Source organism: Puma concolor, chromosome E3, assembly GCF_028749965.1.
Source record: "Puma concolor isolate L17-30 chromosome E3, mPumCon1.1.hap2, whole genome shotgun sequence".
NCBI lineage: Eukaryota > Metazoa > Chordata > Mammalia > Carnivora > Felidae > Puma > Puma concolor.
The window spans coordinates 26056857-26074234 of NC_141682.1; the positions used below are offsets into that span (position 1 = coordinate 26056857).

General features: G+C 40.1%; 1 protein-coding gene across 3 annotated transcripts in view; it reads left to right on the top strand.

Annotated features, from left to right (window-relative positions):
• Positions 1-17378, top strand: part of DNAH3 (dynein axonemal heavy chain 3) — a 170910-nt gene that overhangs the window by 116292 nt on the left and 37240 nt on the right. For all 3 annotated transcript variants that reach the window (XR_015245692.1, XM_086692831.1, XM_086692832.1), the window contains 9 exons: positions 2655-2758; positions 5032-5326; positions 7332-7511; positions 11104-11227; positions 11322-11478; positions 11709-11852; positions 12804-13470; positions 14713-14878; positions 16846-17062. Coding sequence is in view for 2 of the 3 variants with exons in the window: in XM_086692831.1 (XP_086548957.1) it covers positions 2655-2758; positions 5032-5326; positions 7332-7511; positions 11104-11227; positions 11322-11478; positions 11709-11852; positions 12804-13470; positions 14713-14878; positions 16846-17062 (2054 nt within the window). In the remaining variant the exon portion in view is untranslated. The remainder of the gene's footprint in view (positions 1-2654; positions 2759-5031; positions 5327-7331; positions 7512-11103; positions 11228-11321; positions 11479-11708; positions 11853-12803; positions 13471-14712; positions 14879-16845; positions 17063-17378) is intronic.

The following is a 17378-nucleotide window of genomic DNA, read 5'->3' on the forward strand; positions in this document are numbered from 1 at the left end:
AACTGACAATGAGACAGTACCATTAGCGGTCTAATAAATACATTAGGAACAGCAAGAAATAAAATGTATAAATCTAGGTATCTCATAAATGGCTTAGAGGGGAGGTTTGAGAGAACTACACTTACTATAGAAGAAAAAAAACCAAATACATTAAAGCAATTATCAATATGATTGATATAGAGGCCAAACCATGCTGATTCCTTAAGTGGGTAACCCAGTAAATAGTATAGACAATATATACAAAGGTATATATGAGAGGAGGGATTTCTGGGTGGCTCAGTCAATTGAGTGTCTGATTCTTGATTTCAGCTCAGGTCATGATCCCAGAGTTGTGGGATCGAGCCCCACATCAGACTCTGCTGAGCATGGATCCTGCCTGGATTCTCTCTCTCTGTCCCTCTGCCCCTCTCCCCCACTTACTCTTTCTATATATATAATAAAAAATAAAATAAAAAATTTTAAAAAGATATAAATGAGAAATTGTTCCTCAAATGAACAACTGTTTCTACAGATTATGAGTATGCCATGTTTCAAGAAAAAGTGATAAAGAATAATTGACCAAAAGATATAGCCTGATTAAATTATTAAATTTACAGATAAAAGAAATTACATGATACATATAGATAAGGAAAAAAAGTAAGTGAAGAGGGAAATATCTGATGGACTTCAGATTTCCACACAGCAACTTAGTATACAGAGAAACATAAGATAACAGAAGTCTGAGGGAAAGAAAAATGTGACCTGAGAATATCACTGTCAGCCAAGTCATTGTTGAAAAACAAAATCAGTTGGCAGATACTCCCAAACTTGCAAGAGCTGAGAGAATGAAGCACCGTAAGTCCCTTCTTGGGGGGGAAAAAAAAAAAGGAAAGAAAATAAATTTTCCGACTAACAGATCGATCAAAACAAAGAGCTTTTAAATGGGCTGTGTTAGAAGCCATGAATTTGAGCAATGAATCTATTGAAACTAGACCTAAGACTAAGGAATGGGAGAATTATGGTCATCATCAACAACAAAAGGAGTCAGAGGAGAGGAGATGGAAGGAAAAGTGAGTTAATCACCTCATAGCTTATGAATGAATCAGGGAAATTGGTCTAACATTGAGTCACATGTATTTACAAATGAAATATAATGTCAGGATTTGCTACAAAAGACTCCACACAAACAAAGGAGAATGGAAAGGAAAGGGAGTTGGTTAAGTGTCCAACTCTTGATTTTGGCTCAGGTCACACTCTCACTATATGTGAGATCAAGCCGCTCATTCAGCTCTGTGATGACAGCACGGAGCCTGCTTGGGATTCTCTCTCCCTCTCTCTCTGCTCCTCCCCTGCTTGCTCTCTCTCAAGATAAATAAACATTAAAAAAAAAGAAATTTAACATCTTTATTTTAAAATAGTATAATAGATGATATATATAACATATACGTGATACATATAATATATATGATATGTAAGTATATAATATATGGTATACATTAATAGAATATATAATTCTATATTAATATATCACATATAATTATACGTCATAGTATAATATATAATGTCAAATGATCTTATTCTTATCAAATCCTTTCATCTGTCCTTCCATGTTCAATGTGCTTGTGTGTCTAAAGAGAAAGCTAGAAGGATTGCCATCAAAAGTTATTTCTAGAGGGACGCCTGGGTGGCTCAGTTGGTTAAACATCCGACTTCAGCTCAGGTCATGATCTCACAGTTCGTGATTTCAAGCCCTGTTGGGCTCTGTGCTGCCTGGAGCCCACCTTGAGTTCTGTGTCTCTACCTCCCTCTCTGCCCCTCCCCTGCCCCTGCTCAAGCTCTTTCTCTCTCTCTCTCTCAAAAATAAATAAATACTTTTTTAAAAAATTTTTAAGGGGCGCCTGGGTGGCTCAGTCAGTTGAGCGTCCGACTTCGGCTCAGGTCACGATCTCACGGTCCGTGAGTTCGAGCCCCGCGTCGGGCTCTGGGCTGATGGCTCAGAGCCTGGAGCCTGCTTCCGATTCTGTGTCTCCCTCTCTCTCTGACCCTCCCCCGTTCACGCTCTGTCTCTGTCTCAAAAATAAATAAACGTTAAAAAAAAAATTAAAAAATAAAAAATTTTTAAAAAGCTATTTCTGGATGTGAGATCTGATTTATTGCCTCCTTTTATTGTCCTTTTCAGTACTTCCCATTTTACATATTAAAATAATTATTTATATAATTAGTACCTATCATTTTTTATGCAAACTGTAGAGTCATTACTCTCTAAAAGATATTTTTCCAATTTATACAGTTACCATTAATGTGTAAGTTTTATGGGACGCCTGGGTGGCTCAGTCAGTTAAGCGTCCGACTTCGGCTCAGGTCATGATCTCGTGGTTTGTGAGTTCGAGCCCCGCATTGGGCTCTGTGCTAACAGCTCAGAGCCTGGAGCCTGCTTCAGATTCCGTGTCTCCTCCTATCTCTGCCCCTCCCATGCTCATGCTCTGTCTCTCTCTGTCTCTCAAATAAATAAACGTTAAAAAAATTTTTTTTTAAATGTGTAAGTTTTACCACAGCTTGGCTAATACTGGTAGATACACATTTTCAGATGTCTATAACTGAGGTGGTTAAACACCTCAAATATGAAATGTAAACCCCTGGGGTGCTAATGACCTGTTTTGTTTCTTTGAATCCAGGGAGCATCTATGATTTTTATTTCCTCAAGGAAGGTAGTGGACATTGGTACACATGGACAGAGTATATTACTAAAGAAGAGGAAAATATCCCAGCTAATGCCAAGGTAAAAGAGAGGTATTTGTCATGGAACTTTGGTTTCTAAAATGACCTGAACTTTCTCCAAGGTGGAGGAATTAACATCAACTCTTTATTAGCATTTTTAAGAACTTTCTTTAGAAAAAGTTTCAAACATGACCTGGATCAGCCTTCAAAAGCTTGGACTTTAGAATTAGAGGCACAGATTCCTTACTCGGCCCTCACACTCTCTGCCTCAGTTTTCTCAGCTACACAATAGCAAAAAAAAATACTTGAAGGATGTTTGAGAGAATTGAAGGTAATATACCTGAACACGTGGCACACATCATGTGCTAGATCCATGTTGATTGCTATTTTGATTATTATCATTGTCATGTGGTCAGTTATCAATGCTGGGCAGTCATCAGTCCAATGCTGGGCGGTCATCAGTCTTACCTCTCAGACATCTCAGCCAAAAAGGATCATTGTCTTTTCTTCAAAATTCCCAGAGAAAGATTTCCTTGATCAGAATTCTCAGAAAAACAGGTCTAGCTGTTTTTCTCAGCTCCAACTTCTCCTTGTAGAAAATTTGCCTCTATTAGTAGTTTCTAGTGAACATACTTTACCTTTCTGGGGGTGGTTGCAGATCATTCAGGCCCCAGATGGAGTGGTGGACAATGTATAGAAAAGTGGGAATATTGACAGTCAAGTCAGGCAGCCAGCAGGGTGACAGCTGCTCCTGAAGATGGTGTGATAAGCAGAGGTGGATGTGTGCTGAATTTTGGGCACACTCTGGGGGCTGAGTGTTGTGCAGAAGCCCTGAGCATGGAGGTCCAAAACTTTAATTCTCCTTAAAGAGCTTAGTCACCTGAACCTCCAGGGGGGGTTGAAATCACACTGAATTCATACAAATAAGAGAGTCCTATGCAGAGAAGATTTTAAGTTGTGCTGAAAATTTTCCCCTTGTCAAAGTGTTGTGGTCTTTGAAAATAAAAATCTCTGAAACCCAACTTGCTTTAAATTCCATCTTGATAGAAAAATAAGCATTTTTCACCTGGCCCTGTATTCAGCACCACTTACTGGCCACATGACTGGACAAATGAGCCAGTAATCTTCCAACCTCAGAGGGTTACTGGGAAAACTGCAGGGGATAATATAGGCAAAGCCTCCTAAGCTCAACACCTATTAATGCTCTTCCTCTATACTTCAATTCCCTTGCCTTGTCCCTTTTCCTTTGAGCAAATTACTTATCAAAAGAAGCCCAGCCTTTTTCTGCCGATATTTACAGGGCTGCCTTGTTGCACAGACTCACTTGGTGCCATTGGCATTGTGGTCTAGCTTTGCTTTAGTGGAACCATTTACATAAAACACAGTAGGAATGGTACTTTCTGGAGTTGTGCAACACACTGGCTCCATGTTCACTAGCCCCTTCCAGCCTAAACATAAGGAGATGTCAGCATATGATATATATCTTCCAGTCCCTTCCTCTGTCCCCATGGAAGGACCAAATGTGACCAAATGGCCAATGACAGTGTTCAGGCTCAAAGAAGCCAAGCTAAGGTAAGGTATTCTACTCAAAGTAATAGGGAGTCTGTGACTCCAAACCAAGCCCTTAGAGTCCAGTTGGGGTTTGAATACCAGGAAGAGTGTTGTAATCCCCATATTGGAAAAAGGGTTAAGTGGGGGTGGGTCCTAGAACCAAGGATACAAGTGTTGGAAAAAGGCAGAACAGGAGTGAGTGCAGGGAAGGGGGCTAAGTGTCACAACCCACCCTTCTGAGCCAAGCAGTATGGAAGATGACATATGGGAGGTGGACCTTCCTTGCCTGGGGCAAGGCAGACAGGTTGGTTCAGAGCAATGATCTCAGAGGGTAACAACTATAAACTGATCATGAGTGTAATTGGTGTTTATTCCTTGATAGTTCAGTGGTTAAGAATATAGACTTTGGAATCAGACAAGCTAGAATTCAAGTCCTTGTATTTCTACTTACTTGTTGTATTACTTGGGCAAGTTGCCCAAGTTGGACCTTGGGCAAGGTCCAAAAAGGTCTGGACCTCAGTTTCCTCACCTACAAAACAGTGCCAATAATGCCCATTTTGACATGTATGATCTCATTTTAATCCTCAAAGCATGTCGGTGAACTGGATGCCATTATTATCGCATTTAAAAGGTGAAGAAACAGAGGCCCTTGGCGAGGTTAAATACTCACTTGAAGTCATAAAGGTAGTAAGGGATGGAGCTGAATGGATAGTAAGTATCCTGAATGCCAAGCCCAGCATCTTTGGCCCAGTAATAAGACTGTTCCATATCTTTGTGGTACAGGTCTCAGAACTCATCATCTCCACAATGGAGACAGCCAGGCAGTCTTTCTTCTTGAAAATATACCTGGACCATGAAATTCCAGTGCTATTTGTGGGGCCCACAGGCACTGGCAAATCAGCCATTACCAACAATTTCCTTCTCCACCTTCCCAAAAGCACCTACCTGCCCAACTGCATCAATTTCTCTGCCAGAACCTCAGCCAGTCAAACTCAAGATATCATCATGTCCAAGCTGGATCGACGGCGGAAGGGTCTTTTTGGGCCTCCCATAGGGAAGAAAGCGGTGGTATTTGTGGGTAAGGCATTGGCCTGAATCTAAACATAACCAGATGCTTTTGTGCTGCAGCAAACCAGAACTTCCCTTTGTAGGGCCAATGTACAATTCTTTTACTCTCTCTGAGACATATTTCTGGTTAATGTAGTGTTCCTTCCCTCCCTTTTTCTTCTCCATCCTTCTTTCTGTCCTTCCTTCCCTCCTTCCTCCCATTTTCATCCCTCCCCCTTCCCTCCCACTCTCCCATGTTTAATTTTGACTTTCCTTCTTTCATTACCAAGTATTTGTTGATTAAGTGCTATATGTCATATTTTCAGTAAGTAAGTTGTAGTCCAGGCCTTTTTGCCCTGAGGTAACTTCCAAGTTTCTCCTGAGAGGAAGATGAGCCTTTGGATCAAGCAAGGTTACCTTGTAGTGAGAATTCATTCCAGAAGGGTATTTACCCTCTTGGATCTCCAAAAGCAACACTCACTTTGTGATAAACTCCTTATTCCATTTTTTTTTGTCAGATAAATGTTATCAGTAAATGAAGAAACCTAATATTTGCTAAATAAGTATTTTGAAATAAGCACATTGAATATCCCCAGGATTTTACCTGTTTACAAAGCACTTCCTCATTTATTTCGTTTGAGCCTATTATCCCTTTGAGGTTATTAACCATCATTATCATTTTACTAGTGAGATTGAGGCTCCAGAAGGTTAAATTCTCTGTCAGACATCTAGAAAATTCTGGAGCCATAACCCAAATCCAGATTTCTTGGTGCCAAATACATGATATTTTTCACTATCTTACTGCTAACTCATAGGGTTTTCATTTAGTAAAAGTAATGCCCTAGTCTCTGGGTTATCTCATATCCTGTCCTTAAAATTCATGTATTCATAGTGAATATTGCATGTATTTATATCCTTACCCACTAACATTACCTTCTTAAAGGCAGAGATCCAGTTTTGTTTTGTTTTCTTTATCTTTTCTTCCTTTCCCCTTTCCTCCAGACTGTTCCCTCTTCCTATCTTTATGGTATATACAGAAACAATTTTTTAAATGTCTTAATGCTAGTTTATTTTTGAGAGAGAGACAGAGAGTAAGTGGGGGAGGGGCAGAAGGAGAGGGAGACACAGAATCTGAGGCAGGCTCCAGGCTCTGAGCTGTCAGCACAGAGCCGGATGTGGGGCTTGAACCCACAGACTGCAAGATTATGACCTGAACCGAAGTCCAACACTTAACTGACTGAGCCACCCAGACCCTCCTATCCGGAAACAATTTAAGCTTTGCAGCAAACAGATCTAGGTTCAAATCTCACTTTCTAACCCTAGGCATATTGTGACTTAACTTTTGTGACCCTCAGGTCCTCACCTCTAACATAAAGGTAATACTATCTTCCTTATAAAGTCATCATTTGGATTAGGTGAGATAGTGTGTATAAAACTACTAAAATGTTATGTGACATAAACTGGGCATTCAGTTAGTGTTCATTAGAGAAAAATTAAAAGGCTTTCATTCTATTGAGTGTCTTCTATGTGCAGTGACTAGGTCACACAATATGCTTTTGAGGAAAATCAACCCTTGCCCTTGAGAAAGTCACTATCTTTTCTTGCCATTTTGGTTTTGCTCCTCAAAAACCCTTGCTTAAAACCTTTCTCCCATTGAGGTTCAATTGTTACCTGCCAGTAAAATTATACACACTGTTGGCTGGGAGTATGATTGTCTTCCTCACCATCATATCCCCAGAACTTAACAGTGTCTAACACATAGTAGACATTCAATATAGTGTGGTTGATGGAATGGGAAAAAATTAAATGCCTGTTTGTTGATGCCAATCCATGCATCCTTAATGTCACAATGGGCAGAGATCTCAATGAGGCAGGAGAGCCCAGAAATTTTCTTTCCATATGGTCAGTATGTCCACTGGCTGAGCTCTTCCTGGAGTGGAGAGGGGACAACTAGTGGAGAGGGGACTCCTCTCCCATGGAGGGAATAGTTATCTGTTGTCTCCCCTAGACTTAGAATGTGTGGCTTCTTTCCCCAGATGACCTCAACATGCCAGCCAAAGAAGTGTATGGGGCCCAGCCCCCCATTGAGCTCTTGAGGCAGTGGATTGACCATGGTTACTGGTTTGACAAGAAGGACACAAACAGGCTGGACTTCGTGGATGTGCTGCTTGTGACTGCCATGGGCCCCCCTGGGGGAGGAAGGAATGACATTACTGGTACGTGACAAAGAAACTTCATTCCTCTTCATCCTCCAGCAGAACCAGACCACCTTCATGGATGGAGAGTTGGTACAGGACACTCTGTCCTGATGGAAGGTAGAGAAAAGTATGTTTAGGCTATAGCCAGAGGGGGTTGGGCTAGCTCCAGGGAGTGGAATTTGAAGTCTTCATGTTGGAAGTTGTGTGAAATAGGACATGAATGTGGAAAGAGAATGTGAAAGTCTTTGGCTAGGCCCTGGAGAAACAGAGAGTCTCCTGTGAAAAGGAGAGTTCAGTGTGGCCAGCATGGGTGCCAGGAGGGAGACTAGATCAGAGGTTCAACCAGGGGTGGTAAAAGATTCACCTGTTGTGTTTGTTACAATTCTTCAGATTGCCGGAGATAGAACAACTAACCCAAAGTGGCCTAAGCAAAATAATAATAAACAAACAAACAAAACAAGTAAGAGTTCCTCCCATCATCCAACAGTTTAGGAATACATTTTGCTTCTGGTGTAACTGGATTCATCAAGGATCTGCATTTAATTCTGAGATACATCCTTGCTTAAGAATCTTAATACCATTTCCAGACTTAAGATTCTTTGACCTTGCTCTCCCCTCTGGCATTTAGCTTTCTCATCTGTAAAATTTTCCATAAGGAAAATGGACAGGATAATCGTATTTGGCACATTGTGTACCTAAGAATACAGACTCAAAAATGACCACTACCAAGACATGCACTAGTAAAATTGCTGGACTTTATAGAAAAGGAAAAATTCTTTTAGACATCTAGGCACAAAAGAGCACGTGACTTAAAAGAAAAATAAAATTAGATCATCTTAAAACTATTCTACCACAATGCTTTATGCCACAAGAAAATGAAGTAACATTTTTAAGATACTCAAGGAAATAAAATGAGAAGCAAGGATTTTATAGCCAGCAAAGCTGACCTTGACATATAAAAGGAAAACTGTTATCAGCATGCAAGAACTCAGACTTATTTCCACAGGCACTTTCTTGGGAACCTACTAGAAAATGAGTTTCACACGATCAAAATGACTGAAAATAAATAGATATCACAACTGGTCATAAGCTTTAAATATATGGTTATTTGTTGGACTAAGACTACATGGGAGAGATTATAATATGTAAAGGCTGTAAGACCCAGTGTTGTAGACACAGAACAATTGAAAATGGAGGGGGGATGAGGATAACAAATACAAAAAGTTTCAAATCGTTTTCAGTTATCATAATTGGTAGTAAGTATATTCTTATTCTGAGAGATTTGTATAAAGTAGGATTATACAAATGAGTTATTGTGGAATTTTCTATTTTATTTTTTTAAGTAAATTTATTTTCTTTGAGAGAGAGAGAGCACAAGCAAGGGAGGAGCAGAGAGAAGGAGAGACAGAATCCCAAGCAGGCTCCATGTAATCAGCACAGAGCCCAAGGTGGGGCTCAAACTCACGAACTGTGAGATCATGACCTGAGCCAAGATCAAGAGTTGGATGCTTAATGAACTGTGCTACCCAGGCACCCAGGAATTTTTTATTTCTACTGACCCTTGTGTCCTTGAGAATCAGAAGTGTCAGTATGAAATACCAAGATGTAATATAGATGAAATTAAGTGAAAACCCTGTAGTCCTAAATTAGAAATATCAGTAGTAATAACTCATGATGTCCATTGATGTACTAGGTCTAGGAAATAATAGCCAACTCACTAACAATGAGCATGCCTACCACCCAGATTGTTTTGAAATCCAACTTCCTGCTGAAAGAAACCAGAGCTTCTTGAGAAATGGCTTATTGCATATCTGGGGCAGAAAATACAAAATGAGCTTTTAACTTCTTGATATACCAGATAACGAGAAAGCTCTCAAAGTTTAAATGGTCGTGTCAAAAGGACTCAGTTGTCAACATAAGCAGGCTCTCACTGGCCAAAGATGGGAAAATTTGAGCTTCAACAATGATAGCAATTTTAATGGATTGAAATTTATCAAAATATATTTAAATCCACAAGTCTATAATAAAAATGATAATTGGCCATTTTCATGGGATGGTAAGGAACCAATTTATTATCTTAAAAACTGATAAATAAATGGAAGTAATCAAACATTTATCTTGACTTTCTTATATGAAATGTACCACAGTATGAGCAAATCCTAGATGAGGGAAGTATCTCTTTACAAAAATATTCCAACTAATAAATGAAAAAGAAATGATAGAATCAGAGTTATCACCATTTTACAATCCCCAATAAATTAATAGATCTAGCCAATTGAGCATCAGTAGCTACCATCATCACAAAAGGAGAGACATCATGTCTCTGATGAAAGCATATACCACCACCTACCATCTGGTCAGAGATGTAATCTGAATCTGATCAAGTCTCTGGATCCAGCTGCAAATTAGTATGAAATACAAAGGACAGAGGAACAGAATTAACTCACCATGAGTATACAGTCAGCAAAATTCTGACTGTGAAGCTACACATCAAACAGCCCTCATACTCATCTGGCAAAAGATGAAAGAAATATAAGGGGAATCTATGGATTAAAAGAGATTTATCAGACATAATCAAGTTTTTTTTTTAATTGGGAAGATTAAACTGTGCTGTGTAGAAATGAACACTTGGGTGATAAAAGACATAAATCAAGACAGCAAAGCAAATTACTATAAAAGTCAAGATAGTAATCTTTGGAAAGAGACAGAGAGCTAAGATTGAGATGGGATATGCAGAGGGGCACCTGTGGAAGGTAAGCAAAGCTTTGTTTTTTGACTTGGATGGTAGATGTATGAATATTGATCTTATGATGATCCACTAAACTTTATATTTGTTTTTGTATGGTTTTCTGTATCTGTGTTTTATTTTGTATAATCAAATGCTTTTTTAAAAAAGACATGCAGGCAAATTTAGAGAAACGAAAAATAGGCTATTCATTGCCAAGGACTCCAAGGAAATGGGGAGTGACTGCTAATGGTTACAAGATTTCTTTTTGAGGTGATTAAAATGTTCTGAAATTGATTGTGGTATTGGTTGCACAACTATAATACTAAGAAATGATTGAATTGTATACGTAGTTGAATTGGATAGTATGTAAATTATATCTCAATAAAGCTAATATATAGACATGAATATATAGATATCTAACATTAGACAGGCATAATATAGATAGATATGTAAGGATACCACATTGATAGTGGTTAATTGGGGAAAGAATGGAGGTAAGCCAAAGATGATGCTCACTTTCTATAAAAGTATTTCTGAATTGACTATTTTACAATGATCACATGTTGCCTTCACTTTTAAAAGCAATCGTGAACATTAGTGCTGTTAATAGAATTTCTGCAATCATGGAGATGTTCTGCATTTGCATTGTGCAATACAACAGCCACTAGCCAGATGTTAGAAATGTGGCTAGTGAGGCTAAGGAAATTATTTTTTTAATGTTATTTAATATTAATATTAATTAAGTTTAAATAGCCACATGTGGTTAGAGGTTACCATATTGGACAACACAGCTCTAGAACATGAAATCAGCAGAAAACCTACTCTTCCATATCCCAGGATCACAAGGCCCAGGAGGTAGGTGTGAGTCTGTGTGTTTTCCAGGACGATTCACTCGCCATCTGAATATTGTTTCCATCAACGCCTTTGAGGATGACATTTTAATCAAGATTTTCAGTTCAATTGCTGACTGGCACTTTGGGAAAGGGTTTGACGTGATGTTCTTAAGGTAAGAGATTCCTGTGTCTTCCACAATATTGGCCTGGGATCCTTCCTCAGTTTTAGCCCCTCTTTGATGGATTTGCCTTCCCCTTCCTCCTAAGGTATGGAAAGATGCTGGTACAAGCTACTATGACAATTTATAAAGCTGCGGTGGAGAATTTCTTGCCAACTCCCTCTAAGTCACATTACGTCTTTAACCTGCGGGACTTTTCACGGGTTATCCAAGGGGTACTGCTCTGCCCTCACACCCACCTGCAGGTCAGACACTATCATTTCTCTTATCCAGTTCATTCAGCAATATCCTTGGCTACATGGAATCAATAGTGATAATAGTAATTGCTAACTTTTATTAAGCTTTTATTTATGCTAGGCATTGTGCTAAGTATTTTATAAGCATTATCTTGTTTAATACTCAGCCAACCCCAGGATTTAGAAACTAAGAAATACCACCTCAGGTACCACTCAAATAATTAACTCTGGATTTTCAGGATATAGAAAAATTTATCCGGCTTTGGATTCATGAGGTTTATCGGGTCTTCTGTGACCGACTGATCGACGATGAGGACAGACAGGTCTTCTTCAACATGGTGAAGGAAACCACATCCAACTGCTTCAAGCAGACTGTGGAGAAGGTAAGCCAGACCCTCTGAGCATTTGGCCTCAGAAATGGCCCCAAATATTTGACTATGTTAGTCTCAGATTTCAGGTTTCCTTCCTCATGGAGACTCAGCTCTGCTCTCTGAATCTCAGGAGATGGGATTGAGTCAACTAGTCACCTGATTTGGTGATATTATATTTGGCCCAATTTTGCTTCACTTCCCTGATAACATATACGTTTGGATCCATTCAAAGTGGTTTATGATCTGATGTAATTGTTTATAATTAACTTAAAATACATTTTTAAGGTTAATTAATTTGTGAGTTGAGAAATGAACCGTGAAATTTTTATGGTTTGATCAACATCCTACTTGATCTTCAGGTAGAAGACTATCATAGTTTCCCATTTGTAAATATTTTCTCTTTTCCCTTTTGATGTAAGAAAAGTTGTTTTTAAGCCTATGTGTTTACATAGTCTAGTTTTACCTCTATTTTTAAGAAGCTGTGATTTCTCCACAGAAAAATTGTGACTGTTTCATGTTGTATCTAGAGGCCAAGTGCTGTAGCACTGTCAGGTTCTAATATCAGGAAGAGAAAGCACCTAGAACATTCCCACTCTAGCCACAGAGTGGGGATCAGGGGTAGCACCTGTACCTCTCTTTGGTGAAGGAGCAAGTTTATTGAAAAAATGGTGCCATCCTTCACCTACCACTGGGATCTCACAATCTGACCACCAACATTTTAGCCATTTGGCAAACAGATTGACTCTCACTTTCATGCTTTTTTCTCTAATGTCCTTTCATTAAAGTCTTTACAACCAGCAGATCCATCTATTATGTTTTTAAAAAACTATTAAAGAACGCTGACTTTGGAGAATATGCTCAGAGGAACCACTCATATCTCTTGTTCCCTCCCTCTGTACCTCACACCGTCATCTTGGTTGGGCCACTGGCTGAATGCCTGGCTGAGATTTACCTTTCCCACAGGTCCTCATTCACCTGTCACCCAATGGAAAGATTGTCGATGATAATATCCGTAGCCTCTTCTTTGGAGATTTCTTTAAGCCAGAAAGTGACCCAAAAATCTATGATGAGATCACTGACTTGAAACAGCTCACGGTGGTCATGGAGTACTACCTAGAAGAGTTCAACAACATCAGCAAGGCCCCCATGTCCTTGGTCATGTTCAGGTTTGCCATTGAGCACATCTCCAGGATCTGTAGGGTCCTGAAACAGGACAAAGGCCACTTGCTTCTGGTGGGCATTGGGGGCAGTGGGAGGCAGAGTGCCAGCAAACTGTCCACATTCATGAACTCATACGAGCTTTATCAGATCGAGATCACCAAGAACTACTCAACCCACGACTGGCGGGAGGACCTGAAGAAGATCATGCTGCAGGTCGGAGTGGCCACCAAAAGTACCGTATTCCTCTTTGCTGATAACCAGATCAAGGATGAATCATTCGTCGAGGACATCAACATGCTTCTGAACACAGGAGATGTGCCCAACATCTTCCTGGCTGACGAAAAGGCTGACCTTGTAGAGAAGATGCAAATGGCAGCTAGGACAGAAGGCGAGAAGATCGAAGTCACTCCTCTTTCGCTGTATAACTTCTTTATTGAGAGGGTGAAAAAGAACCTTCACATTGTCCTTGGTAAGAAGAAGTAAACTCACTTTGCCCTTTTCCTCGGGGTGTTTCGGGGTCTCCTGTGCAAATTTGGTCCTCTTACAGTGGTCTGAGGATTGATCCAGCCATGGCACTCACCCAGGGCTTTATGGCTGAATTTCTGTGGAAACTTACCCTTCCTTGAACAACTATTTTAAACCTGTTTCACTCTTCTCAATTCTCTGAATTCTTCTCTGAACCTTTTCCTTCCTTTTAGTGCATTACCCTGGTAGCCTCACATCTGGAGTTCTCTCTGTGAATGACATCCCCAATCTATCCAGAAACCGAGGCATTCTATTTAATACTTTTCTCTCGCGTTACCATGTCCTGTCAATTTTTACCTCCTTGGTCTCTCTCATATCCACCCATTTATCTCCATCTCCACTACGTTTGCACTAGCTAAACTGCCAGCATCTTGCCCAGCCTCATCTCTGCAACCTTCTAACTATTCTATGTGCACTCTTGTCCATTCCAAACCTTTCTATTCCACTGACCCAGAATGGGTTTTTTCCCATGTACTGCAAATATGAACATTGTGTACACATACACACACACACACACACACACACACACACACACATTAAAACACTTAAAATGCTTTCTATCAGGATAAACACCAAAATTCCTAATCTATGGATTTATAAGGCCACCTGCCATACTGTCCCCTGTATCCTTTCTACTGTCCTCTCAAACCAAGCTCCCCCTTCTCTCTCTGTTCTTCACCTACAATGACCTCCTCACACTTCCCACCTGTGCATCATGTTTCCTCCTACCACACTGAAACCAAATAAAAAATGAATGGAATTTATCCAAAATTTGTGCTTGGATGGAGATGGGGTCAGAAACAAGCCGATGGCCCCACTCAACTTCCGTAAATAACTGTGTATGGGTCATCCATGATTCCCTTATATCTGAGTCAGCACAAATAGAGAAAGAGGATCAAAGGGCATAAACCATGATGGCTAAGTGATGCAAAAGATCTGGAAAGGAGAACAATAGGTATGGGAGGCCAGTCAGAAGTCTATTATAATATACTAAATTCCCATCACAAAGTTGCATGGAAGTATCCGATGATTCTGCTGTGCTTCTCAGGCACTCATTGTGACTATTCCCATTATACCCCTGGAGTACCAACAGGAAACCAACCCCTTACCCACCAGAATCCTTGGAAAAACCTGCCTGCCTCTTTGCCTTGGAGGAAGGAAACTAACCAAGTCTGCTTTTCATTAGCCATGAGCCCAATTGGGGACGCCTTCCGGAACCGCCTGCGGATGTTCCCTTCACTGATCAATTGTTGTACGATTGATTGGTTCCAGTCCTGGCCCACAGATGCCCTGGAGTTGGTAGCCAACAAATTTCTGGAAGATGTGGAGCTTGATGACAATATTCGGATAGAGTAAGCATTAGCTGCATTTTAGTACCCCAACCAAATATTCCAAATTGAAAATCCAGATATTGGCTGTATTGTTACTATTGTTTTGTGATTTCTTGATTTATATATAGAAAATCCCATTTAGGGGCCCCTGTGTGGCTCAGTTGGTTGGGCATCCAACTCTTGAATTTGGCTTAGGTTATGATCCCAGGGTTGTAGGATTGAGCCCTACTTTGGGCTCCATGCTGAGCATGGAGCCTGCTTAAGATTCTCTCTCTCTCCCTCTCCCCTACTCTTTCTCCCTCTCTCTCTAAAAATTAAAAATTAAAAAAAAAGATTTAAAAAGAGAAAATCACATTTATTTAGATATTTAATAAAACACCTTTGCTGAAAAAGAATGAAATTTCATTGTTCAGAATTGTCCTGGGGATGCACTGTTGTCATAGCTATGAGAACCTTGCTCTAATGATATAGCTATTTCAATCATTTTAGAGCATGCATTCTCGGTAGGGATGACATTGCTACCAAAGGGATGAAAACCGGTTGTTTTGAGAGTGAAAAAAAAATTACTCTTTTATGTATAAAGCACAGATATACAAAAAACAACCCCAAAATGCCCTTAATTTTGGCTAGAGTAAGGGAAGAGATGAGAATGTTGTCCACCTGGGTGCCCCATATGAAGGCAATAGTCACATTATCTGCCTTGTCTGACTCTATATCCTTAGTGCCTAGCGGGTTCCTGGTACATAATAATTCAATGGCTATTTAGTAAATGAATGAATGGAAAATGAAAAAGTAGGTAGGGATCAGAGTATTGATGCCTATAAATTCCTCCTTAAGAACTTTGAACTTTATTCTCTAGGCCACAAGACCCTTAACTTGGGTCCATGGGCTCAGGGATAGAATTCAGAGGGTCAGTTAATGTGAATGGAGAAAAATTATATGTTCATTTTCATTGACATCCAACTGGTATTTTGCATTTCCGTAAATGATGAATGTAGGCAGTAAACCCCAGTAGGATTAGCAGGACTTGTTACCAGTCGGAGTCCCAGTTGTGTGTGTGTGTTTTAAATAACACATTCAGTCTTCACAGATGCATTAGTGTATCATTTCCTTCAAAGTTGTGGTAGTTTTCAGACCTGTTGCCTCATCTTATTATTTAATGCAGAGTCAGCAAGCCATGATCCACTGACCAAGTCCAGTCTACAGCCTGTTTTTATAAATCAAGTTTTGTTGGAACTCAGCCATGCCATTTTTTTCCCCACACAACAGCAGCAGAGTTGAGTAGTTACCACTACTCAACCATGTGACCCGTTGATTTTTACTATTTGGCCCTTTCCAGAAAAAGTTTGCTGACCACTGATATATCGCAAATTTGTTTTTTAAAATATTTTGAAAATGGGGGCGTCTGGGTGGCTCAATTGGTTAAACGTCTGACTTCGGCTCAGGTCATGATCTCATGGTTTGTGAGTTTGAGCCCCGCATCAGGCTCTGTGCTGACAGCTCAGAGCCTGGAGCCTGCTTCAGATTCTGTGTCTCCCTCTCTTTCTGCCCCTACCCCACTCATGCTCTGTCTCTCTCTCTCAAAACTGAAAAACGGTAAAAAAAAAAAAAATCAATATTTTGAAAATGATTTCAACATAATTGGTTCCTTTTGTAATTTTATGTATTTTTTTATGATTTTGAGACTATCATTCTACAAAATCCAGAGGCTTCACCAGACTACCTAAGATTAAGAACTCTTACTCAAAGCTCTGGTGATTCCCCAAAGTGACCAGAAATAGAAATTACTTGCTCAAAAATCATTCTAGTAGGAATATATATCTCTCCAAACCTTCTTGCAGCTCTGTTGGCCTGTCTCTGAGAATTTGGGACTCTAGCAGGCGAAAGTCAGTGTGTACCTTCTCACATCCTCACATCTGTAGCCAAAGCTGTGGTAGGTCTCTCTAGAGGACGTTGGGCCTGCCTAACCATCCTTGTGTCCTTGGTAGGGTCATCTCCATGTGCAAATATTTCCAGGAAAGTGTGAAGGACCTGTCACTTGATTACTATAACACACTTCGCAGACACAACTACGTCACCCCCACTTCCTACCTCGAACTGATCCTAACCTTCAAGACGCTCCTGAATACCAAGAGACACGAGGTTGAGATGATGAGGAACCGTTACCTGACAGGTCTGCAGAAACTAGAATTTGCATCTTCACAGGTGAGCACTGCCAAAGTAGAAGAGAGACAAAGAGGTCCAGGCTTAGGTGGGTACAGTGAGGCACTTGTTCAGGTGCAGAATTCAGGAGGTCACTACATAAGGACAGCATCTGCACCTCTTCTTGTAGAGCTTTACCTTGCTTGCCTCAGCCTAAACCCAGCCCTCGGAGATTCTGTCTTTCTTTAAGATCTTGATATCTTGTTCATCATGGATGAACCCTGAATGCATTATTTCACCCCTTGGAGCCTCAGTTTGATCTGAGGGGGGATAATAGTTTTCACATCATAGGGCTATTACAAAGGTTAAATGGGCTAAC